General features: G+C 44.5%; 1 protein-coding gene across 4 annotated transcripts; it reads right to left on the bottom strand.

Annotated features, from left to right (window-relative positions):
* Positions 1-26,338, bottom strand: LOC121536154 (sterile alpha motif domain-containing protein 9-like). Of its 4 annotated transcripts, XR_006657273.1 has the most exons (6): positions 26,056-26,338; positions 19,268-19,322; positions 19,089-19,159; positions 13,440-13,619; positions 859-940; positions 1-719 (listed from the first exon to the last, which is right to left on the bottom strand). XR_006657273.1 is itself a non-coding variant. In XM_041843436.2 (4 exons), the coding sequence occupies exons 3-4, from the start codon at positions 19,110-19,112 to the stop codon at positions 9,078-9,080; spliced, it is 4,566 nt and encodes a 1,521-aa protein (XP_041699370.2). In that variant the 5' UTR covers positions 19,113-19,159; positions 19,268-19,322; positions 26,056-26,336; the 3' UTR covers positions 8,760-9,077. The 4 variants fall into 4 exon arrangements, 1 of the variants encoding a protein (XP_041699370.2); XR_006657275.1 differs by lacking the exon at positions 13,440-13,619; XR_006657274.1 differs by lacking the exons at positions 1-719; positions 859-940 and adding an exon at positions 8,348-8,381 and having other exon boundaries at positions 26,056-26,336.

Genomic DNA, 26,338 nt, shown 5'->3' on the forward strand with positions numbered 1-26,338 from the left:
CGGGGGGCCAGTATGAAAAATGTATGCACTCACTAACTGTAAGTCGCTCTGGATAAGAGCGTCTGCTAAATGATAAAATAATAGGCCTACATTCCTGTGTTCCCTACCACCCATTAATAAGTGAGTTTCCATGCAATTGCCTTTTACACAGGGCCATTAGTGAGATTCGTGGGCCCATCCTGACCTAAGCCAGCCAAGGGCACAGGGGTACAAACAACCAACCCAGGGCCTCTGGAGGAGATAACCTAACAACATGACGACCTTAAACCCTAGCTAGCACTCCTCACTGATAGAAACACACTACCCATGACCGCAACCCCTAGTACTTCTCCATGGCTCTTTCCCAATTTTCCTTGATTCCTTGCATCCGCTTTCCTCCCCTCCTCCTCAAAATGCATTGGAAGAGAAGGTCCAAGGAGAGGGCCATACTGTAACAGCCCAATCTGAGGTTCTAAAGCAAATCCTCATATGAATATCCTTAATCTGAACTCTACATGTCTTTTGCTGTGTTTGTTTTAAAAAATGGTCTAATAAATAAATAAAAACCAATCAAACTCTGCTTCCAGACTTTCTCACTACATCAGAGACCAGCATGTGGTTCCCAGTAGGTCCTTGTCCGTAGATGTGGCCAATCTGCTGGGGAGTTATATTGTAAAGGAGATGTATCTTCTCTGAGAGGTCTCCCAGTGTCAGGTCCTCTAGATAGAGAGTGTGGTATACTGTGGACATGGGCGGAAGAGATCCTCATCAGCAAAACATATTTTTCAAACAGACAGACAGATTTTTTCCAGCCTAGTCCTGGACTAAGAGGCATGTTCAATGGAGATTCTGTGGGATGTAACAAGGGATGTAACCTACCCTGTCCCCCATTGGCTTGGTCTGTGGTTGATTCCTTGCTTGTTGCTGACACACATAGATGGTGAGGCGGGGCTGTATACACCTGTACAGAGGACACCATGGGAATTGGCTTGTTAAGATATAGAGCTATAAACGAGAACAAAGCACTAAACATGTGAAAATGTGAAGTGTTGCCATTTTGTTGGTGTGTTATAGGTACATTTCCTGCAACTGCAGTTTTGAACACGCACACAAAACCCCTGGTTCTAAAGGCAGAAGGGGAATTAATTTACATTTAATTGGACAATAAAGTAATCTTCTATTTTGCTCAAGGTGCCATCATGTGTCAGACTTGGGCAGTGCTTCCTTATTCAAAGAAAGAAGGACGCCTCATTATTTTTGCTCTGAATGAACATGACCGCAACGTGATGTCTGCAAATTATTGACAGAATTAATCAATGCACACATTTGATCAGTAGGCTAGTTTGGGAAATTTCAGAGTCAGATTTGACTCACTTCATTCAATGTAGTGGGACAGCCATTCACTACAAATAACATTATGTGGCTCAGTGGCTGTAACCTTATTGCAGTACTGTAGATAAATTGGAACACCAATTTTAGATACTGTGAAATATTTGAAAAATCCTCATGTCACCATGATAAGCTGGATCTTTGATTATAGTCACTGCATCAATGTGTCTTCTTGCATTGTTGAATATATAGAATCTGTAATATCAAATGTAGAAAGGCCATAGTACATGAACAAACCCCAAAATAATAATAATAATAAACAGCCAAACCTGAAGCAAATAGAAGATACAGTATAGGAGGGTTGATATGAGAGTAAGACTAACAGGTGGAAGTTCGGTCTGGAGAATCTGTCACACCATTAAGCTATTTGAATGTTATTGTAGCTGAGTTATTGCATCAATATATTATTAGAGTTCTAGTATGCTTGAACTTTACACCTTTTTATGGCAGTGATGGTCACCTTACTGATTATATGGTTACTGTAACACGCCATAATCTTGGCATTTAATACAGAACAAATAAGTCAATATAATTTTTATTCAGGAAACATAATTGGAGTATTTACTACATGGTTATGATACTGAGTGCTTTGGAGTTATTTTAACAAATAATATTTTTACAAACATCAGTGCATGAATGAAAATGTTTTAGTGGATAGCTGCACTGCACATATAAACATCAAATAATGATTTCAATAACACTTTAAAAACAAACAGTAAAACAGTCAAATAAAGTTGGAATGCATATAACAGTAATACTAAATGGTAAAACCAAATGTAAAAGTAAATATAAACAGTAACACAGTACAAACAGTAAATCAAAATTGGAATGGATATAGTACTAACAGTAAATGGTAAAATCAATGGTAAAACCAAATAAAAACAGTAAAACAGTACAAACAGTAAAATAAAATTGGAACACCTATACAGTAGTAGTAATAGTGTCACGAACAGAAGAGGACCCAAGAGCGCAAGTTCAAATTCAGAGTTCTTTATTCAAGGTTACAGGCGGGAAGAGGAGTCCCAGGGGTGTCAGGGTCTTTCAGGGTCCTCCTGTGGGTACCTGTGCTCCGGGGGTCACCAAATGTCCGGGGGTGTCCAGTCCAAGTGCTTAGTGTGTGTGTTCCCCAGTGATGGAGCGGCGTATCGGGCTGAGGGTGGTGAAACGTCTGGGCACGCTCATCTGGTGGTCGGAGACCTGGGGGAACACACACACACAACAGCAATATGAATGGCAGGCAGAAGTACAGATCAGGGCTGGGCAAATATCGTGGTGAGAGACAGAAGGCAGAAACGAGTTACCGGAGGGGCTGAAGATCGGAGAGTAGTCGAGGTCCAGAAGGCAGGTTGGGATAGACGGGGCAGTAGAACAAGGAGGCAGTCAAGAAAGGATCGGTATCACAAACAGGAGTCAGAGCGCAGACAGGCAGGTTACTGGTCCGGGTTTGAAGACGATCTGACAGGGCTTGGCTGAAAAACAGGGCTTGATATACTGGGAGAGGTAGTGGGGAAATGCAGTTCAGCTGGCAGAGTAATTAGAACAGAGTGAGGCAAGGTGAGGATGGTGAGTGGGAAATGCAGTGCAGCTGGCCAGGTAACAAGAGCAGAGCAGGGCAGGTGGAGCTAGTTAGGCTGAGTAGAGAGAGGGAGGTGAGCAGAGTGGAAGATAATTGAATGCAATTAATGTTGCTACCAGGGAGAGAGAGTGCTCATGACAGGACCCCCTCCAAGGGACGGCCCCAGAAGTCCCAAGAACAACATCATGCCGGGAGGGTGGAGGGGAGCAGGCGGCGGGTCAGAACTCCTCCGAGCGGTCCGAGTGAATCTCCTCATCCTCAGAAGGAGCTGGAGGGTCACGGTCGGGAGACAGGACAGGCACTGAGACAGGAGCAGGGCGGGCCGGACGGCTAGGAACCCCTCTTGGACGGCCCCTACGGATTGCAGGCTGATCAGGATGTAGTCGGTGGAAGTCAGTGATAAGGGTCCGGTCCACTATCCTCCTGGCCGGGATCCAGGTCCTCTCCTCTGGACCATATCCCTCCCAATCAACGAGGTACTGGAGACCCCTACCCCTTCGCCTAGAGCGGAGCAGCCGCCGGACGGTGAAGACAGGACCGCCATCTACGAGGCGCGGAGGAGGTGGCGCCGGAGCTGCAGGGACCAGGGGACTTTCATGGACCGGCTTGACCTTGGAGACGTGGAAGGTGGGGTGGACCCGCATGGAAGCGGGCAACTGAAGTCGGACCGCCGTTGGACTGATGACTTTCTGCACAGGAAAAGGACCAATGAAGCGAGGGGGCCAGCTTTCGTGATACAACCCGCAGCGGCAGATCCCGGGCAGACAGCCAGACCTTCTGACCAACCCGGTAAGTAGGTGCTGGGGTCCTCCGTCGGTTGGCACCGACGGCGTAGCTGGTTCCAGACTTCAGGAGCGCAGTGCGAGCCTGGGCCCAAGTGCGGCGGCAGCGGCGGGCATACGCAAGAGCAGACGGACAGGTGGCATCCGCCTCCTGGCTGGCAAACAGTGGAGGTTGATACCCGTAGACACACTGAAAGGGGGGAGAGCCCGGTGGAGGAACTGGTGAGTGAATTATGGGCATATTCCACCCAGAGCAGGTGTTGAGCCCAGGCCCGGGGATTTTGGGAAGCCACACACCTCAGTGCCTTCTCCAGCTCCTGGTTCATGCGTTCAGTCTGGCCGTTTGACTGCGGGTGGAATCCAGACGATAGGCTGGCGGTGGCCCCAAGGAGATGACAGAACTCCTTCCAAAAGGTTGCTGAGAATTGCGGGCCCCGGTCTGACACTATATCCTGGGGTAGGCCATGGATACGAAACACATGTTCCAGGACCACCTGGGAGGTCTCTTTAGCAGAGGGTAGTTTGGGAAGGGGCACGAAGTGGGTCATCTTACTAAAGCGGTCAACAATGGTAAGGATGACTGTGTGTCCGTCAGAGGGCGGAAGGCCCGTAACAAAGTCCAGTGAAACGTGGGACCAGGGCCTCTTGGGTATGAGTAGGGGTTGCAGCAACCCAGCAGGAGGCTGGTTGGGAGTCTTGTTTCGGTTACAAGTGGGACAAGCTCGGATGAATTCTCGGACATCCCGTCTCATCCCCCGCCACCAGAACCGCTGGCGGACCAGATGAAGGGTGCGAGTGATGCCGGGATGACAGGCCAGACGGGATTCGTGCCCCCACTGAATCACAGGTGACCTGAGATTTGCTGGAACAAACAGACGGTTGGGGGCGCTGGTGCTTGGACCTGGCTGGTCCCGAAGAGCCTCCATGACCTGCTTCTCGATCTCCCAGGTGAGGGCCGCTACGACCAAGTGGCTGGGAAGAATGGGAGCTGTCATGGCGGTGGTCTCGTCCTTCTGAAACATCCGGGAAAGAGCATCAGGTTTGATGTTGCGAGATCCCGGGCGGTAGGAGAGCGTGAAATTGAAGCGCGTAAAGAACAGAGACCACCGCTGTTGACGGGAGTTCAGCCTCCTGGCTGTTTGGATATACTCCAGGTTCTTGTGGTCTGTCCACACTACGAATGGTTCCTTTGACCCCTCTAACCAGTGCCGCCATTCTTCAAGGGCGAGCTTGACAGCCAACAGCTCGCGGTTCCCAATGTCGTAGTTGCATTCGGCAGGGGTTAGCCGACGGGAGTAGAAGGCACAGGGGTGCATCTTGCCATCCTCAGCTGCTCTTTGAGAAAGCACTGCACCCACTCCCACGTCCGAAGCATCTACCTCCACCACAAACTGCCTTGCTGCATCTGGCATCTGGAGGATGGGAGCAGAAGTGAAACATGTCTTGAGGATATTGAAGGCCTTATCAGCAGCTGATGTCCATTGGTACGGTTGTTTAGTGCTGGTTAGCGCCGTGAGGGGTGCAGCCACTGTGCTATAGTTTCTGATGAATCTCCTATAAAAGTTGGCAAAGCCCAGGAACTGTTGCAACTTCTTCCGAGACTCAGGAACTGGCCAGGAAGTGACAGCCGACACCTTCGTGAGATCCATCTGAATGCTGCCCTCGGTCACCACATACCCCAGGAATGAAACGGTCTTGGCATGGAACTCGCACTTCTCTGCCTTCACGAAAAGAGAGTTCTCCAGCAGGCGGCGCAGGACCAACCGGACGTGGTGCGTGTGTTCTGACAGAGTCTTTGAGAATATTAAAATATCGTCAAGGTACACAAATACGAACGTATTTAGCATGTCCCTGAGGATATCATTCACTAGGGCTTGAAAAACTGCTGGGGGCATTGGTGAGGCCGAAGGGCATGACGAGATATTCATAGTGGCCGGTTGGTGTGTTGAACGCTGTCTTCCATTCGTCTCCCTCCCTCATCCGCACCAGATGGTAGGCATTGCGAAGGTCCAGCTTAGTGAATACAGTGGCTCCCTGCAGCAGTTCGAAGGCAGACGAAAGTAAGGGCAGTGGGTAGCGATTCTTAACCGTGATGTCGTTCAGACCCCGGTAATCTATGCATGGACGAAGAGAACCGTCCTTCTTGCCGACAAAGAAGAATCCCGCTCCTGCGGGGGAAGACGACGGTCTAATTATCCCGGAGGCAAGAGAGTCATTAATGTAGTCCTCCATGGCCTTTCTTTCCGGGGCTGACAGTGAATACAGACGACCCTTGGGAGGTGCTGTGCCAGGCAGGAGATCAATCGCGCAGTCATAGGGTCTGTGTGGGGGTAGAGATGTCGCCTTGGATTTGTTGAACACCTCTTTCATGCTGTGGTAACAGGCCGGAACATTGGATATGTCGGAGGTAGCGCTAGATCCTTCCCGGTGAACGGGCAGGGTGGCCCCCCTTAAACAGGTCTGGTGACAACTCCTTCCCCACTCACGGACTGTTCCTGTCTCCCAGTCGATGTGGGGGTTGTGCTGACGGAGCCACGGGTATCCAAGAATGAGTGGTTGGCCAGGTGAGTGTAGGAGGTGAAACTGGATGGACTCCTGGTGGTTTCCTGACAGCAGGATTGTCACAGGGGCGGAGATATGAGTGACAGTGCCAAGATGATGCCCATCCAGGGCTCGTGCAGGAATGGGTTGTGTCAGTTGATGATGGTTCACGCCCAGTTGCTGTGCAAGCTCAGGGTCCATGATGTTTGCTTCGGCTCCGGAATCCACAAGGGCGGCCAATGTATGAGTCTTGTCAGAAAGCTGAAGGCGGAGATGAAGCAGGGTCTTTCGGATGGAGGGAGACTGAAGGCTTGTTGAGCTCACCCGGATCTCCCCTACACCTGGTGAGCTGCGGCTTTTGCCGGACAAGTAGCGACACGGTGATTCTCGCCACCACAGTAGAGGCAAAGGTTGGAGCTTAGACGGCGCCCGACGCTCCTCGGGAGTCAGAGAGGCACGGCCAATCTCCATGGGCTCAGGCTGATTGAGTTGGCTATGGGACTTGACAGGCAGGGGCTGGACAGAAGCGGTATCGACCCGAGTACGGATGGCAGGTTGACTGAGACGGCCCTTCTCCCTCCTCCGGGTCTGTATACGGCGGTCAATGCGAACGGCAAGGTCAATGGCGGCATCAAGCGTTGAGGGCGGGTCATGGGAAACAAGCTCGTCCTTGATATAGTCCGCCAGGCTATGGAGGAAGGCTTGCACCAGTGCCTCTGGGTTAAACGAGCTTTGACTGGCCAGGGTACGAAAGTCAATGGAGAAGTCTGCCACTGTCCGATTGCCCTGACGGATGGTGAGCAGAGCTTGTGACGCTTCGGCTGTTGGCGAGCCTAGGTCAAAGACCTTTAACATCTCCTCCTCAAAGGCACTGAAGGAGGCACAGGCTGGGGGTTTGCCGGTCGAATTCGCCGTTCCCCACAACCGAGCTCGACCGGTGAGATGTGTGATGACATACCCCACCTTGGCTCCCTCTGTTGAGAAAGTCCTGGGCTGTAGTGCAAACTGGATTCGGCAGCTGCTCAAGAATGGTCTTACTTGCTTCTGGTTGCCATCAAAACGTTCCGGGTTCCCAATCCTTGGTTCAGGAGCGTGGGGATCTGGTGGCAGCACTGCCGGGCCTGCAGCATTGGGACCTCCAGCGGAGGGATGAAGGAGTATCGGTGGTACAGGAACAAAAGGATCAGGGGGGGTGCAGGTGGAGTAGCCGGGCTTGAGAGTAGTTGCAGGGCTTGGGCTAGCTGTTGTTGCTGCAGTTGGAACTGTTGTTGCTGCTGGTTGAATAGCTGGAGAAGGGAAGCGATGTCGCCAGCCATCCGATTTATGTCTCCCTCAGAGCGTTCCAGTCGCTGTAGGGCAGTCCTCTCTGGCTCTTCCTCCATCGTGGTCAGGGAGTGCGCTGGGTCCATGATGGTCAGATCGTTCTGTCACGAACAGAAGAGGACCCAAGAGCGCAAGTTCAAATTCAGAGTTCTTTATTCAAGGTTACAGGCGGGAAGAGGAGTCCCAGGGGTGTCAGGGTCTTTCAGGGTCCTCCTGTGGGTACCTGTGCTCCGGGGGTCACCAAATGTCCGGGGGTGTCCAGTCCAAGTGCTTAGTGTGTGTGTTCCCCAGTGATGGAGCGGCGTATCGGGCTGAGGGTGGTGAAACGTCTGGGCACGCTCATCTGGTGGTCGGAGACCTGGGGAACACACACACACAACAGCAATATGAATGGCAGGCAGAAGTACAGATCAGGGCTGGGCAAATATCGTGGTGAGAGACAGAAGGCAGAAACGAGTTACCGGAGGGGCTGAAGATCGGAGAGTAGTCGAGGTCCAGAAGGCAGGTTGGGATAGACGGGGCAGTAGAACAAGGAGGCAGTCAAGAAAGGATCGGTATCACAAACAGGAGTCAGAGCGCAGACAGGCAGGTTACTGGTCCGGGTTTGAAGACGATCTGACAGGGCTTGGCTGAAAAACAGGGCTTGATATACTGGGAGAGGTAGTGGGGAAATGCAGTTCAGCTGGCAGAGTAATTAGAACAGAGTGAGGCAAGGTGAGGATGGTGAGTGGGAAATGCAGTGCAGCTGGCCAGGTAACAAGAGCAGAGCAGGGCAGGTGGAGCTAGTTAGGCTGAGTAGAGAGAGGGAGGTGAGCAGAGTGGAAGATAATTGAATGCAATTAATGTTGCTACCAGGGAGAGAGAGTGCTCATGACAAATAGTAAATGGTAAAATAGTAATATTTCCTTACTCAATTTTAAAACAAAATATTCTGTGCTTGAAAGAAATTCATCCTGGAGTCTTTGCTAGAGATATTACATTGCAACAATGTGACAAAAACCCAGATTAGATCATGTATACAGTACATTTAGCAGACTCACTTATCCAGAGCGACTTACAGTTAGTGCATTCATCTTAAGATAGCTAGGTAAGACAACCACATATCACAGTCGTAGTATGTAAATTTTTCCTCAAAGTAGCTATCAGCAAAGTCAGAGCTAATAGGGGGGAGTAAAGTGTGAGTGTTAGTTCAAGTTAACAGTAGGTTTGAATGTTGAACCAATTTTTTTGACTTAGGCCGGGATTCAATCCAATCACGCTTGTAGACAACACATATTTTCAAGGCAATGTTAACACGTTCGCGGAGATCGCATTCAAGATAAACACTGCAGATGGCAGCTCAATTAGACCATAAAACGTCATTTCAAAAGTAAACCAGTTTTGTGATTTTTATAGAATCTCTTCAGAATATTTTCTAGATGACACATTTTTTATGATCATTTGGTCATTTGTGTCTGACTTTGCATCAATTAGGCTGTTCTGGATGTTCAATCGATGTCATAAGCCAGTGGGCCCTTCATTGAGAAACCAATGACAAATGACACTTTTGCTCCCTCCAATTTTCCACAAAGCTGGCTTTTGAACATTGGAATGACTTCAATCTTTGAGCCTGTGTTCCTGGTATCTGCCAAAATGAATTTTCTTTGTACCCGTCCTGTCACCCTGCAAAGGAGCTCCTTGACCCTCTCGTGCTTCCATATTTTGCCATTTTCCCAGAGCGAAGCAAAGTTTTCTTGTGGGCTTACACACCTCTCGATTTCTCCAAGGTGGATAAAACGGTCATAGCCCTGCTTCTTCCCCAAGAAGAAATGGACAACAGGCGACTTTCCATTCAACACTGATTTCATCTCGTTCCAGAATGATGTCCTCATCTGTGACACATAGCTTCCCAACTTCTGAGACTCCACAGTTTGTGACATAAATATATGTTGTGGCCACAACAGAGCTACAGCAATGAAGTGCAATGCCAAACTTTCACCATATGGAATTTGACCTTGAAGAACTTGGCAAAGAAGATCAATGAGGATCTTATACGGGCGAAGGTGTTGAGATTCAGGTTTGACACAGCTTAGCACAACATTGGCATAGATGAGGTTGACCTTATCTCTAACACTCCTTTCAGGAGTATTACTCAGAATGAAGGCATACTGCCGGACTATCTTTACCATCACGTCAGTTGGGGTACCATTAGAGAGACAATTTAGAATCCCAGAATGAGTATCAGCTTTTCTCATCTCCAAAAATTGCCTTCCCTTGTGAATCTGGAGCATGATGCTCAGGTTCTTGTTTTTCATCAATTCTGTGGAATCCGTCTTGCAAAAGAGGTCACTGTATCGATTAAAGCACCGGAAGAGCTCCTGTCGAGTTCTTTCCTCTCGACTGTCTTTCAGGGTGAACCTGGGACCCAAGTTGACATAAAAGCTGTCAAGAAAATCAAAGTGCTTCTTCATGTTATGTCTGAGGTTGTACAGAAGATCTTCAAATTCATGGAGAACGCAGTAATACGAGGCATGTTTGTGATGTTTGGAATCGTTCCTCGCAACATCTTGGATTGTAATCCTGCCAGAGAGAACCTTACTCAGAAAATCATGATGGACATTGCCTGAAGAAAACACTGGACTTTTTTCCAGTATTTCGATAATGATGACTGCAACCTGAATTTCTCCAAGGCACCCTGCAGTGTTGAAAGGGCTGTTGTCTCTCTTGTTTTGTACTCTCAGAGTAGCCTCCTTCTTTGCAATTTCCTGCGTTTCCCTGAAGGCCTCTGTTGCTGACTGGGCCATTCTGAGATAGCCTTTCAGCTTTTCAGGTTTTATGGGATCTTCTTTGTCACTTTGTATGGCACTCTTTAGCTCATGCTTGATAACTTGCGCAGATGTGTCAGAAATGTAGGAGTTATCCCTGGAAAGATCTTTCGCATTCTTTGCCCAGTCCTTCGCCTCCCTGAAATCCCTTTTCTTCAGGTATTGGTATCTGGCAAGAAGCTGAGAGATGACGGCATCTTTTTCAAAGCGCTTGGCTGCATTGAATAGCACATTTTCTTCAACACCTGGTGTCTCCTTTGCAATATCCTGGATGAGAGGTGAGAACTGAGAATCTTCACCCTTGACTGAGTGATGTCTTTTCACTAACATGGTGTGAACATCCTTCATGAGTTTGTCTTTGCCCTGTACGCACTCATAAAGCTTGTCTGTGGTGAGCAGTAGATCGGTAATCTCAGCTTTGGTTACACTGTTGGTTGTAAGCTCCTGCAAACAGTGCACGGCCATGCTTGAGTGGATCATTCTCACTGCCTCGAATACAACCTTAGCCTCCTCTGTGCAGCAGGTCACTAGAGTGGAAAACTTCCCAAATCTAGCCTTAACATCGGAGGATCCACTATGTGGCTTGGTCTGGAGCCCAAGAAACTCTTCACAGAGAGAGACTGAGAGCGTTGCACCCTTGCAGTAGACATTCAACAAGACCAGAACAGCAATGAGTTGTCCATGTTTGTGATTTATGTTGAAGCTCTTTAGGGTGTTGCGAGCCACACCTTGTATATACTCGGGTGAAAAGTTCTTCTTCATGATCATGAAAGCGTAGAATGTGTCTGCATTCTTGTAGGTCTTCTCAATCTCCTCCAGTTTTTTCTCGAACTGCCTCTGCTCCATTTCAGAGAGGTTATTGCCAATGAACACAGTGTCTTCAGTTGATTCAGTCTTCTCCCAAGACTCAGCCCTCATGCAATTGAGTAGAATGACCTGTGGGGACCGAGATCCAATGTCCCTCTTGACACATTCCTTCTCAATGAGCTGCTGCAAATCATACGCGTCATCCATCTCCTCAAAGTCATCTAGCATGAGCAACACAGGAATCCGGGACGATTGCTCTGTTGTGTCATACATCAGTAACTTGACCACTTGCTCGGCAACAACAGCATGATCAGCAGTTCTGTCCCTCAGAACAGCACAACGGAACTTGTCTTTCAGTGCCCATAATATATGCATGGCTAGTGTAGTTCCACCACATCCTGGAACATGGAAAAGGTTGAAGGACACACAAGATTTTCTCAAAGAACTCAAAGCTGGTAGGACAGTGTTCATGATTAAGTCGAACTTGTCCCGTTTGATGAATGGCATGGATCCTGGCTGCTCAGAGAAATAGAAGTTCCACCATGACACCTTTCCTCCTTTGTAGAACTTCTCCTGGATAAGGGCCTTGTCTTCATTTCCACCCTCACACTGGTTTACACACAGAACATTCAGGGTGTCCAGGCTGCTCTCCTCTTTCTTTTTGAACAGCACTTTGCTTCCTCCTCCACAGGGTAGGAAACGGCTGGATTTCCGGTTGTCTGACCACAGGCTGAGGACGGTGCCGTTAACCTCAGCAAAACTGAGCTCATAGATTGATCTTGTTTTAATGTCTAATCCATAGCGTGATTCAATCAGGTCCCTCCAGCAGGTGAATGCTTCTTCATTTTCACAGATGCAAAGTATTTGCTCTATTCCTTTGAGCTCCTGCCAAAATGTGCTGAAAGTCTCAAGTAGAGGGTCCATTTTCTCACTCACAGTAGAGAACAATATGAAAATAACCAGGAATCTCTTGTGTGGTAGCACATCTTTCCGGCACAGGAATGAAATCACATTTCGTACAGACGCTCCTTTCTCTATCAACCAGTCATCTACATCTGAGGGGACCTCTCCTTCGATACCCCCATTGCAGAGGATCCAGCTGGTGTTTCGAGTCAGTTTTAGCTTGCTAGCAATGTCTTCGACAGCCTCTGTGATTTTATATTGTACTGGCAAGTGGACATTTATTGTACTCTGGTCTTCAAAGTGCTTCATCAATCCATTTTTTGTCGACTCTGGGTCAAAGTCCAAAACAGCAGTTGGGTTCAGTTCAAGAAGATATCCCAGGGAGTCCAATTGAACTAAATGTGATTTGTTGGTCACTATCACATACCGCTCGAAGTGGGATTTGTCTAAGGATTGGGATCCACCTGTTATCATTTCACTTAGTCTGGAGCCCTGGACACTACTTTTAACCACACTAAGGCGCTTTTCCTCCGTTTGTTTTCTAAGCTGTGATAGCTGTGACACATTGCAGACAAATCTATTGTATTCTTCCATCGTCTTGGCAAAAGTGGTTAGTGCAAGGAGATCCCTGCTGCTGCTACTATCACAAATGAAGAATAGTTTTTTCTCTTCATTCTCAATTTCTTTGCTTTTGGACTTCCTCTTTGATTTCCTTGTATCCAAGCTGAAAACATGATAGATGTTCTCTTGACAGATCACAAAGTCTGGCACGATGTCCACTTCTATCACATACTTCTCTGATGATGTCATATCGGGATTGAGAACCTCAACAAATCGAGGTGGTTTGATGCACATCTTGGCTGCCTGGATATGTTTATACTCAAAATGACCCTCAATGGCTTGTGGCAGAGCATTGACATATGCCTCTTTGTCCTGGACGCTAACTCCCAAAACTTGTCCATGAACAAAGTCTGGCTTGTCGCCAACTCCAAAATGTATGGTGCCATTAGTGCGACTATTCATGCAGGCTGCTGCAAATCGAATAACCTCATCAGTGAACTTGTTCATTTTGCTCTCCACAGCTGCCTCTGACATATGGATGTATCCTTTATATTCATGACAGGGTTCAATATAGTCTGATGCACCTGATTCTGTTACATCAAGAATGCTGTTCGCCTTGTATCGGCAGGCATCATGGTGTCGATGAAAAGGGTACGGCTTGCACGGTCTACCAGACTGATTTGTTGTTGGGTTACTCAACTGCACTTTCTTAAGTTTCAAAAGCTCATCCCTCTTGTGAATGATCAACTTTGCTGGCCCCAGTGTGACACCCACCTCTAGTAAATCAGATTTCTCTAAAAGTAAAAGACTGGGCCCATTAATGTTCTGCTGAAGCAAGATATTTGCAGATTCACTGTCCACACAAGCCTCGTTGAGAGCCCATTGTTTCACGTGATGTTTATTCCAATCCTTGATCTCAGCTGGCAGGTCAGTTGGTTTGCCTTCCTCTTCATTCTGAAATAAAATAGGCTGATTTGATTGAAATTCATATGCCGTATAGATGTTAACAACAAAATCATTCACCATTGAGCAGGTTTACTCAACATTTGGTGGTGTTTTAGCCCATATTCAGCTATCACCACAAGCCAAACATAACAGATGTGTATACTGCACAAAGCAAGCATGAAAAATCTTTAGTAAATCATCAGATTCACATAATACATATGTGGTCTCTGGTGTTTCTGAGAAGGCAGCATATTTTGAGGATATTATACAAATTGATGATTGCAAAGTGCGTTTTATATACAGTAACAGTCAAAGGTTTGGACACACCTACTCATTCCAGGGTTTTTCTTTATTTTTACTATTTTCTACATTGTAGAATAATAGTGAAGACATCAAAACTATGAAATAACACATATGGAATCATGTAGTAACCAAAAAAAGTGTTAAACAAATCAAAATATATTTTATAATTGAGATTCTTCAAAGTAGCCACCCCTTTGCCTTGATGACAGCTTTGCATACTCTTGGCATTCTCTCAAACAGCTTCACGAGGTAGTCACCTGGAATGCATTTCAATTAACAGGTGTGCCTTGTTAAAAGTTAATTTGTGAAATGTATTTCCTTCTTAATATGTTTCAGCCAGTCAGTTGTGTGGTGACAAGGTAGGGGTGGTATACAGAAGATCGCCCTATTTGGTAAAAGACCAAGACCATATTAAGGCAAGAACAGCTCAAACAGCCCTGCAGATAACATTACTGGGTGATCTGAAAAGTCATAGTCAATCGATCAATAATATAATAATACTTTATTTTCTATTTATAATCTGTAGAAACAACGAGAATAGAAAGGTTCAGAACCTTTGTAAAACAATAGAAATCCAATATGGATGGTGTTAAGAGATAGATGGGTGGTGTTGAAGGATGGGACTAATAACAACTAACAACAACTAATAACAACAAGATAACTAATAATGTAAGCATACTGTGTCCATAATAAGTATATAGGTTATATAATTGCGAGCTTTTGTGAAAGAGCACAGTTAGAAAGATATGGCATATAGAAGCAAACCGGATGGACATCATGAAAATGATCGGAGAGGTTGAGGGTAGAGGAAGTTCAGGAGTAAAAACAAACAAAATATAATTATTGTAAAATTGACTGTGTCCATAAAATGTATATAGTATGTATAAGCTGGAAGTAGAGGCCTAAGCATTGTTGTTCACTAGTTTACTCCAATTAGGGAAGGGGTGGTGGGGTTGGAAAGTAATAAAGGGAAATATATTTTTAAAAAGGAAATGTATATGTATGTGTATATATGTATGTATATATGTATGTATGTGTATGTACAGTTGAAGTCGGAAGTTTACATACACTTAGGTTGGAGTCATTAAAACTCGTTTTTCAACCACTCCACAAATTTCTTGTTAACAAACTAGTTTTGCAAGTCGGTTAGGACATCTACTTTGTGCATGACACAAGTAATTTTTCCAACAATTGTTTACAGACAGATTATTTCACTTATAATTCACTGTATCACAATTCCCGTGGGTCAGAAATGTACATACACTAAGTTGACTGTGCCTTTAAACAGCTTGGAAAATTCCAGAAAATGATGTCATGGCTTTAGAAGCTTCTGATAGGCTAATTGACATCATTTGAGTCAATTGGAGGTGTACCTATGGATGTATTTCAAGACCTACCTTCAAACTCAGTGCCTCTTTGCTTGACATCATGGGAAAATCAAAAGAAATCAGTAAAAAAATTTGTAGACCTCCACAAGTCTGGTTCATCCTTGGGAGCAATTTCCAAATGCCTGAAGGTACCACGTTCATCTGTACAAACAATAGTAGAAAGTATAAACACCATGGGACCACGCAGCCGTCATACCGCTCAGGAAGGAGACGCGTTCTGTCTCCTAGAGATTAACATACTTTTGTATGAAAAGTGCAAATAAATCCCAGAACAACAGCAAAGGACCTTGTGAAGATGCAGGAGGAAATAGGTACACAAGTATCTATATCCACAGTAAAACGGGTCCTATATCGACATAACCTGAAAGGCTGCTCAGCAAGCCACTGCTCCAAAACTGCCATAAAAAAGCCAGACTATGGTTTGAAACTGCACATGGGGACAAAGATCGTACTTTTTGGAGAAATGTCCTCTGGTCTGATGAAACAAAAATAGAACTGTTTGGCCATAATGACCATCGTTATGTTTGGAGGAAAAAGGGTGACGCTTGCAAGACGAAGAACACCATCACAACCGTGAAGCACGGGGGTGGCAGCATCATGCTGTGGGGGTGCTTTGCTGTAGGAGGGACTGGTGCACTTCACAAAATAGATGGCATCATGAGGATGGAAAATTATGTGGATATATTGAAGCAACATCTCAAGACATCAGTCAGGAAGTTAAAGCTTGGTCGCAAATGGGTCTTCCAAATGGACAATGACCCCAAGCATACTTCCAAAGTTGTGGCAAAATGGCTTAACCCTCACGTTGTCCTCGGGTCAAAATGACCACTGTTTACAAAGTGGCGGGTCATTTTGACCCGAGGACAACGTGAGGGTTAAGGACAACAAAGTCAAGGTATTGGAGTGGCCATCACAAAGCCCTGAACTCAATCCTATACAAAAGTCGTGGGCAGAACTGAAAAAGCGTGTGCGAGCAAGGAGGCCTACAAACCTGACTCAGTTACACCAGCTCTGTCAGGAGGAATGGGCCAAAATTCACCCAACATATTGTGGGAAGCTTGTGGAAGGCTACCCGAAACGTTTCACCCAAGTTAAACCATTTAAAGGCAATGCTACCAAATACTAATTGAGTGTATGTAAAATTCTGACCCACTGGGAATGTGATGAAAGAAATAAAAGCTGAAATAAATCATTCTCTCTACTATTATTCTGACATTTCACATTCATAAAATAAAGTGGTGATCCTAACTGACCTAAGACAGGGAATTTTTACTAGGATTAAATGTCAGGAATTGTGAAAAACTGAGTTGAAATGTATTTGGCTAAGGTGTATGTAAACCTCCGACTTGAACTGTATGTATATACAGTGGGGAGAACAAGTATTTGATACACTGCCGATTTTGCAGGTTTTCCTACTTACAAAGCATGTAGAGGTCTGTAATTTTTATCATAGGTACACTTCAACTGTGAGAGGCGGAATCTAAAACAAAAATCCAGAAAATCACATTGTATGATTTTTAAGTAATTAATTTGCATTTTATTGCATGACATAAGTATTTGATCACCAACCAGTAAGAATTCCGGCTCTCACAGACCTGTTAGTTTTTCTTTAAGAAGCCCTCCTGTTCTCCACTCATTACCTGTATTAACTGCACCTGTTTGAACTCGTTACCTGTATAAAAGACACCTGTCCACACACTCAATCAAACAGACTCCAACCTCCCCACAATGGCCAAGACCAGAGAGCTGTGTAAGGACATCAGGGATAAAATTGTAGACCTGCACAAGGCTGGGATGGGCTACAGGACAATAGGCAAGCAGCTTGGTGAGAAGGCAACAACTGTTGGCGCAATTATTAGAAAATGGAAGAAGTTCAAGATGACGGTCAATCACCTTCGGTCTGGGGCTCCATGCAAGATCAGTTTTAGATTCCGTCTCTCACCGTTGAAGTGTACCTATGATAAAAATGACAGACCTCTACATGCTTTGTAAGTAGAAAAACCTGCAAAATCGGCAGTGTATCAAATACTTGTTCTCCCCACTGTATATATATATATATATATATATATATATATATATTTGCGAGAAAAAACAAACATATATGGGGGATTGGAAGTGATGCAGACAATTACATTGATGGAAGTTACAATCTATCTGCAACATTAAAGCTGATCTACCCCCTAAAAAAAATAAAAATAATAATAATAAAGAACAGCTCAAATAAGGAAAGAGAAACGATAGTCCATCATTACTTTAAGACATGAAGGGCAGTCAATCCGGAACATTTCAAGAACTTTGAAAGTTTCTACAAGTACAGTCACAAAAACCATCAAGCGCTATGATGAAACTGGCTCTCATGAGGACCGCCACAGGAAAGGAAGACCCAGAGTTACCTCTGCTGCAGAGGACAAGTTCATTAGAGTTACCAGCCTCAGAAATTGCAGCCCAGATAAATGCTTCACAGAGTTCAAGTAACAGACACATCTCAACATCAACTGTTCAGAGGAGACTGCGTGAATCAGGCCTTCATGGTTGAATTGCTGCAAAGAAACCACTACTAAAGGACACTAATAAGAAGAAGAGACTTGCTTGGGCCAAGACACACGAGCAATAGACATTAGACTGGTGGAAATCTGTCCTTTGGTCTGATGAGTAAAACATTTGAGATTTTTGGTTCCAACCGCCGTGTCTTTGTGAGACGCAGAGTAGGTGAACGGATGATCTCCACATGTGTGGTTCCCACTGTGAAGCATGGAGGAGATGGTGTGATGGTATGGGGGTGCATTGCTGGTGACACTGTCTGTGATTTATTTAGAATTCAAGCCACACTTAACCAGCATGGCTACAGCAATACGCCATTCCATCTGGTTTGCGCTTAGTGGGACTATCATTTGTTTTTCAACAGGACAATGACCCAAAACACACCTCCAGGCTGTGTAAAGGCTATTTGACCAAGAAGGAGAGTGATGGTGCTGCATGAGATGACCTGGCCTCCACAATCACCCGACCTCAACCCATTTGAGATGGTTTGGGATGAGTTGGACCGCAGAGTGAAGGAAAAGCAGCCAACAAGTGCTCAGCATATGTGGGAACTCCTTCAAGACTGTTGAAAATGCATTCCTGAGTATTCCTTGTACTCCTGAGTGGCGCAGTGGTCTAAGGCACTGCATCGCAGTGGTAACTGTGCCACTAGAGATCCTGGTTCAAATCCAGGCTCTGTTGCAGCCGGCCGCGACCGGGAGACTCATGGGCGGCGCAAAATTGGCCCAGCGTCGTCCAGGGTAGGGGAGGGAATGGCCGGCAGGGATGTAGCTCAGTTAATAGAACATGGCGTTTGCAACGCCAGGGTTGTGGGTTCGATTCCCACGGGGGGCCAGTATAAAAAAAAATATATGTATTCACTAACTGTAAGTCGCTCTGGATAAGAGCGTCTGCTAAATGACTAAAAATGTTTTAAAAAATCCTCATGAAGCTGTTTGAGAGAATGCCAAAAGTGTGCAAAGTTGTCATCAAGGCACAGGGTGGCTATTTGAAGAATATACAATATATTTTGATTTGTTTAAGACTTTTTTGGTTACTACATGATTCCATATGTGTTATTTCATAGTTTGGATGTCTTCACTATTATTCTACTGGTACCAGTCAAAAGTTTGGACACACCTACTCATTCAAGGGTTTTTCTTTATTTTTTACTATTTTCTACATTGTAGAATAATAGTGAAGACATCAAAACTATGAAATAACACATATTATTATTCTTTTTTAAAATTAATTCCTTGTTAAATACCTCCATTTGGCCTTGTTCAGCCATACTGAAATCCTTTGGATCCTTGTCACTGAACTGGTTTCTCAGTCAAACTGAAGGAAAAGTTGAAAAACAGTTCAACATTATATTCCATACATGTAGTCACCCATTGAATAAGCCAGAGAGAAATACAATAAAAAAAAATAAAAAAAGTGATTTACCACTTTGTTTTCCGTCTTCACCATTTCCGAATAGCTGCTGTGTTGCTGCAACATGCTGTAAAACATAAAACCAGGAGAGGAAGACTATATTATTGTGAAACTGTCAAAGGACACAACCACAAACATTGTAACCAAGGTGTGGTGCACTCGCTGATCCAATCGCTTTAATGCCCCTCATTACAGACACAACCAGTTTCAATGAAAATATTAAATCATGAAGTGAAACAAAAGTGAAATGAAGCAATTCAGTTTGGATTCAGGCTCTGAATGCCTACTATAGCAGCCACTCTGTATAAGGCAAGATGTAGCCGTGGTTGTGAAAATCTGGTTGGTGCAGGAGAGAACAGACAAAACCGCAAATGTATATCTGATTTAAAAAATGCATTACTTTTACCATGTCATTTCTAAGTACCAAGTAAATACCAGGTAACAGAAATACAATATTTACTGCTGTTCAGTAGTCATTTCAATTAAGATTAATAGACCTTTTGCACAACATAGCAACGCCCACTTCCGCTCAACTTCCTACCTGATACATAGCTTCCTCTCCTGACTGTAGCCATACTAGCCTCGAAGTCGCTTGTTTTATCATTAATATACTGAGGTAATCAGTATATTAATATAATCATATTTCTATCATACAGTGAGGGAAAAAAGTATTTGATCCCCTGCTGATTTTGTACGTTTGCCCACTGACAAAGAAATGATCGGTCTATAATTTTAATGGTAGGTTTATTTGAACAGTGAGAGACAGAATAACAACAACAAAAATCCAGAAAAACGCATGTCAAAAATGTTATAAATTGATTTGCATTTTAATGAGGGAAATAAGTATTTGACCCCCTCTCAATCAGAAAGATTTCTGGCTCCCAGGTGTCTTTTATACAGGTAACGAGCTGAGATTAGGAGCACACTCTTAAAGGGAGTGCTCCTAATCTCAGTTTGTTATCTGTATAAAAGACACCTGTCCACAGAAGCAATTAATCAATCAGATTCCAAACTGTCCACCATGGCCAAGACCAAAGAGCTCTCCAAGGATGTCAGGGACATGATTGTAGACCTACACAAGGCTGGAATGGGCTACAAGACCATCACCAAGCAGCTTGGTGAGAAGGTGACAACAGTTGGTGCGATTATTCGCAAATGGAAGAAACACAAAATAACTGTCAATCTCCCTCGGCCTGGGGCTCCATGCAAGATCTCACCTTGTGGAGTTGCAATGATCATGAGAACGGTGAGGAATCAGCCCAGAACTACACGGGAGGATCTTGTCAATGATCTCAAGGCAGCTGGGACCATAGTCACCAAGAAAACAATTGGTAACACACTACGAAACCTTAATCACTTGGAGAAGATCTGCAAAGAGGAGTGGAACAAAATCCCTCCTGAGATGTGTGCAAACCCGGTGGCCAACTACAAGAAACGTCTGACCTCTGTGATTGCCAACAAGGGTTTTGCCACCAAGTACTAAGTCATGTTTTGCAGAGGGGTCAAATACTTATTTCCCTCATTAAAATGCTAATCAATTTATAACATTTTTGCATGCGTTTTTCTGGATTTCTTTGTTGTTATTCTGTCTCTCACTGTTCAAATAAACCTACCATTAAAATTATAGACTGATCATGTCTTTGTCAGTGGGCAAATGTACAAAATCAGCAGGGGATCAAATACTTTTTTTCCCTCACTGTATTTCTGTTTATTGTGTCTCTTAGCTAACTAGCTATTAACGCGCTAACTAGTAAGGTGGCTAGCAAATAGCCAACACCCCCCTCCCTTACCAACCATGGCACTGTTTTACACAAGGTGCTTGCAAGAGCTGCCAAAGATAACAGTGACGGATGTACATCATTTGGCCAAGACAAGTAGCAAAGCACCGACCTCCAAGTCCACTCTGCCAACCCTGATGTTCTAGCAGTGTCTGAATCTTGGCTTAGGAAGGCCACCAAAAATTCAGAAATGTCAATTTCGAACTACAACATTTTCTGTCTAGATAGAACTGCCAAAGGGGGCGGAGTTGCAATCTACTGTAGAGATAACCTGCAGAGCTCTATCATACTATCCAGGTCTGTGCCCAAACAGTTTGAGCTTCTACTTCTAAAAATCCACCTTTCCAGAAATAAGTCTCTCACTGTTGCCGCTTGCTACAGACCCCCCTCAGCCCCCAGTTGTGCCCTGGACAGCATATGTGAATTGCTTGCCCCTCATCTATCCTCAGAGATTGTACTGCTTGGTGACCTAAACTGGGATATGTTTAACACCCTGGCCGTCCTACAATCTAAACTAGATGCCCTCAATCTCACACAAATTATCAAGGAACCTACCAGGTACAACCCTAAATCCGTAAACATGGGCACCCTCATAGATATCATCCTGACTAATTTACCCTCTAAATACACCTCCGCTGTCTTCAACCAGGATCTCAGCGATCACTGCCTCATTGCCTGCGTCCGTAATGGGTCCGCGGTCAAACGACCACCCCTCATCACTGTCAAACACTCCCTAAAACACTTCAGCGAGCAGGCCTTTCTATTTGACCTGGCACGGGTATCCTGGATGGATATTGACCTCATACCGTCAGTAGAGGATGCCTGGATGTTCTTCAAAAGTGCTTTCCTCTCCATCTTAAATAAGCATGCCCCATTCAAAAAATTCAGAACTAAGAACAGATATAGCCCCTGGTTCACCCCAGACTTGACTGCCCTTGACCAGCATAAAAACATCCTGTGGCGTACTGCATTAGCATCGAACAGCCCCCGCGATATGCAACTTTTCAGGAAAGTCAGGAACCAATATACACAATCAGTTAGGAAAGCAAAGGCTAGCTTTTTCAAACAGAAATTTGCATCCTGTAGCACTAACTCCAAAAAGTTTTGGGACACTGTAAAGTCCATGGAGAATAAGAGCACCTCCTCCCAGCTACCCACTGCACTGAGGCTAGGAAACACTGTCACCACCGATAAATCTACGATAATCGAGAATTTCAATAAGCATTTTGCTACGGCTGGCCATGCTTTCCACCTGGCTACCCCTACCCCGGCCACCAGCTCTGCACTCTCCGCTGCAACTTGCCAATGATCCATTCTTATTGGCAGGTCAATGTGTCAGATCGGAAGGCCTGTTGTCTGGACCTCTAGCAGTCTCTATGGGGGTGCCACAGGGTTCAATTCTCGGGCCGACTCTATTCTCTGTGTATATCAATGATGTCGCTCTTGGTGCTGGTGACTCTCAGATCCACCTCTACGCAGACGACACCATTTTGTATACATCTGGCCCTTCATTGGACACTGTGTTAACAAACCTCCAAACGAGCTTCAATGCCATACAACACTCCTTCCGTGGCCTCCAACGGCTCTTAAACGCTAGTAAAACTAAATGCATGCTCTTCAATCGAACGCTGCTTGCACCCGCCCACCCGACTAGAATCACTACTCTCGGCGGGTCTGACTTAGAATATGTGGACAACTAAAAATACCTAGGTGTCTGGTTAGACCGTAAACTCTCCTTCCAGACTCACATTAAGCATCTCCAATCCAAAGTTAAATATTGAATCGGCTTCCTATTTCACAACAAAGCCTCCTTCACTCATGCTGCTAAACATGCACTCGTAAAACTGACTATCCTACCGATCCTTGACTTCGGCGATGTCATTTACAAAATAGCTTCCAACACTCTACTCAGCAAATTGGATGTAGTCTATCACAGTGCCATCCGTTTTGTCACCAAAGCCCCATATACTACCCACCATTGTGACCTGTACGCTCTCGTTGGCTGGCCCTCACTACATATTCGTCGCCAAACCCACTGGCTCCAGGTCATCTATAAATCACTTCTAGGCAAATCCCTGCCTTATCTTAGATCATTGGTCACCATAGCAACACCCACCCGTAGTATGCGTTCCAGAAGGTATATCTCACTGGTCATCCCCAAAGCCAACACCTCCTTTGGCTGCCATTCCTTCCAGTTCTCTGCTGCAAATGACTGGAACGAACTGCAAAAATCTCTGAAGCTGGAGACACTTATCTCCCTCACTAACTTTAAGCATCAGTTGTCAGAGCAGCTTACCGATCACTGCACCTGTACACAGCCCATCTGTAATTAGCCCACCCAACTACCTCATCCCCATATTGTTATTTACATTGTTATTTATTTTGCTCATTTGCACCCCAGTATCTCTATTTGCACATCATCTTCTGCACATCTATCACTCCAGTGTTAATACTAAATTGTAATTATTTTGCACTATGGCCTATTTATTGCCTTACCTCCATAACTTACTACATTTGCACACACTGTATATAGATTTTATATTGTGTTATTGACTGTACGTTTTGTTTTATCCCATATGTAACTCTGTGTTGTTGTTGTTTTTAATCGCACTGCTTTGCTTTATCTTGGCCAGGTCGCAGTTGTAAATGAGAACTTGTTCTCAACTGGCTTACCTGGTTAAATAAAGGTGAAATAAAATAAATAAATAAAAAAGTCATCTTCCTTGCTGTTTCTGTAAACTCTGTTATGTTGGACGCGTTAGATTAAATTTAAACAAGGCCATATACCCTTAATAGAAAAGTTTAAACCCATATTGCTGTAATGAATTTAGTGGCTGTTGCATGTTGTGCCAGTCACTTCTGTTTGCTGGTCGTGACATATGTTGAGTTATTTTATAGTCTAATCATTTTATTTTTATATACCCACGTAGGTTGTCCTGAAGCCCTCTGAGCCAGTAACAATGACACAACATCACTGTTCATGTGTTGCTGGCACTGCATTATGCAACCACACAGTTGCATTACTATTCCAGTCTGCACACTATTCCCAGATGGGAACACCAGTCGTCCCACCTGTGCACAGCTGCACAGAGGCTGAGCAGCAGTGGCATAAGCCAAGGACTATGGTATGTTTTAATAGCTATACCACATATCAACATCATATGGTTATAATCACATCATAATGCTAAGAAATGATTTAATGAAAACTTAAATCGTCTCATGATTAGATTTAGAATAGTGCCCTTGTACTGTCTTTTTACAGGGTCTGAAACCTGGGCCCGTAGGCAAAATGACCATCACCAAGCCCACCAAAAAGCGCATGGCAGAAGGAGGGATGAGGTGAGTATTCCCTAATAGACAGTATAGTAGGTAGTAGCTGGTCATGTCCTATTACACTTTGACTATATAACATTTCAGGTGGTTTCAAGTACATTGTTTAGATTGGCTAACCACAGCGGCTGCTTTGCTTTGCAGAAGTACACTCTAAAGCCCCCTTCTTGGACCGCTCCCTGACCTCTCAGTTCTCCAGATAGAAGAGGCATACAAGAACTTTAACCCTCTATCCAAGCCATTAATCTGCAGCATGGGGATGTCTGCTGAAAAGCTTTTAGTCGACTCCCACTTTGGAAAGGTACAGGTGGGGAGCCTCCTGTCTGACCAGCAGCCTCCACACACAACGCGACACATAGTTCCCCATAACTTCAAGGTCAGCTCTACATCACTGGGTTGGAGTGGTGTGACTTTGTAGTCTGTGCACATGAGGACATTCTGGTCGAGAGAATACATAGAGACCCAGTGGTGTTCTCACTAATTAGAGAGAAGGGTGATTGGTACTACTTATATGTGTACATGCAAAGGTTCCTAGGCAAGAAAGACTAAATAACTACGGACAGGCTCCTTTATCTTTCAATTAATGAAAGAGAAACAAACCAACAAATCTGTCTGTGCAATTAATTAATTAATTAATAATTTAAAATAATTCCGTTACATTTTTTCTGTTCTCTTGTCACTGTAAATAAAACCTTTGTGTTTGGAGTATAAGCAGTGGTGTTTATTATCAATAAATGGACTACGGGGTGTTAGACAATGTGGATGGTCACAGCATAAAAAGGAAAGATGCATTGGAGTAGTAGCTCATTGCTCCTTGGCCCATGCCTTCACAAGAGGCCCACACTGGTAGTTTGTGAGAAGGCAAGCCACAGCCCAGATGTTGATGTTGCTCTTCTTCATTTCCTAACTTTCAATGAAGAACTAATAACGTTAACATTAGCACTAATGTTTGCAAGCTAAAGAGACAAAAAAAAAGACAGAGAACACAAGAATAGAATTACAAAAATCACTAACTGAACGGATAAACACAATTTTCAACAAGAATGATAAAAAAAACGCTATAGAAATGTCATTATATTAATATACTGAGGTAATGATAAAACGAGCGACTTCGAGGCTAGTATGGCTACAATCAGGCTGACAGGACGCGATCGCGAGAGGAAGCAGGCGTTGCTACGTTGTGCAAAAGGATTCTTAAGAAATATAACGTAAGCCCATGTAAAACAAACTGCCTTTTAGTTCAAATATGTTTAAACATGTTGATCTCATGGACTGTCCATCCTTACATCCATACCAGCTCTATCGATCAATTTGAGAGTGGTTACATTTCTCCAGACCCATTTCTCAGCTTTAAAGCAAGTGTGGCAGGACTGCATCTTGGCTGCAACACGAATTGAAGAGGGTTGAGGCATTAATTATTTAAAAAATAGTGTAGGCCACCACTTTTCTTATAGTTTAGGCATAATATGTTATGGTTCTCAACTTTAATCTGTATCATGTCATTGATTTTCATAATGCACGAAAATCGGTTCAAATAGGCGTTTTAATGTCATTAACTATATAAATGTGTGTAATATCCGGATAATGTATAGCCTAACTGCGAGAGATATTCGATACATCAGACTGAACATATTTTATAATGTAAAACGTTGTCTATATTGCCTATAACGTTATGTAAAACTGCAAACTTACCTTTCATTATTATAGCTTTCCTGACAGCAACATTAAATAGTTTTCCAGTCTCAGTGGTAAACAGAAACGATGGTCGGTGTGGAAAGGGTTCGATTATGTCGAAAGGAGAAGAGACATAAGAGAGCGGAAAATGGGGAGGCGGTCTGTTGGCAATTTGACAAGCATCTGACTTCGCTGAATTATAGTGTAAAACAATAGAACATCGTTGCAAACCAATTAAATTGAACACTAGTATAGAAATATTAAAGATTTCCAAAGACTTAGTTGAAATAGGTATTTTAAA

The sequence above is a fragment of the Coregonus clupeaformis genome, chromosome 23, assembly GCF_020615455.1.
Source record: "Coregonus clupeaformis isolate EN_2021a chromosome 23, ASM2061545v1, whole genome shotgun sequence".
Taxonomy (NCBI): domain Eukaryota; kingdom Metazoa; phylum Chordata; class Actinopteri; order Salmoniformes; family Salmonidae; genus Coregonus; species Coregonus clupeaformis.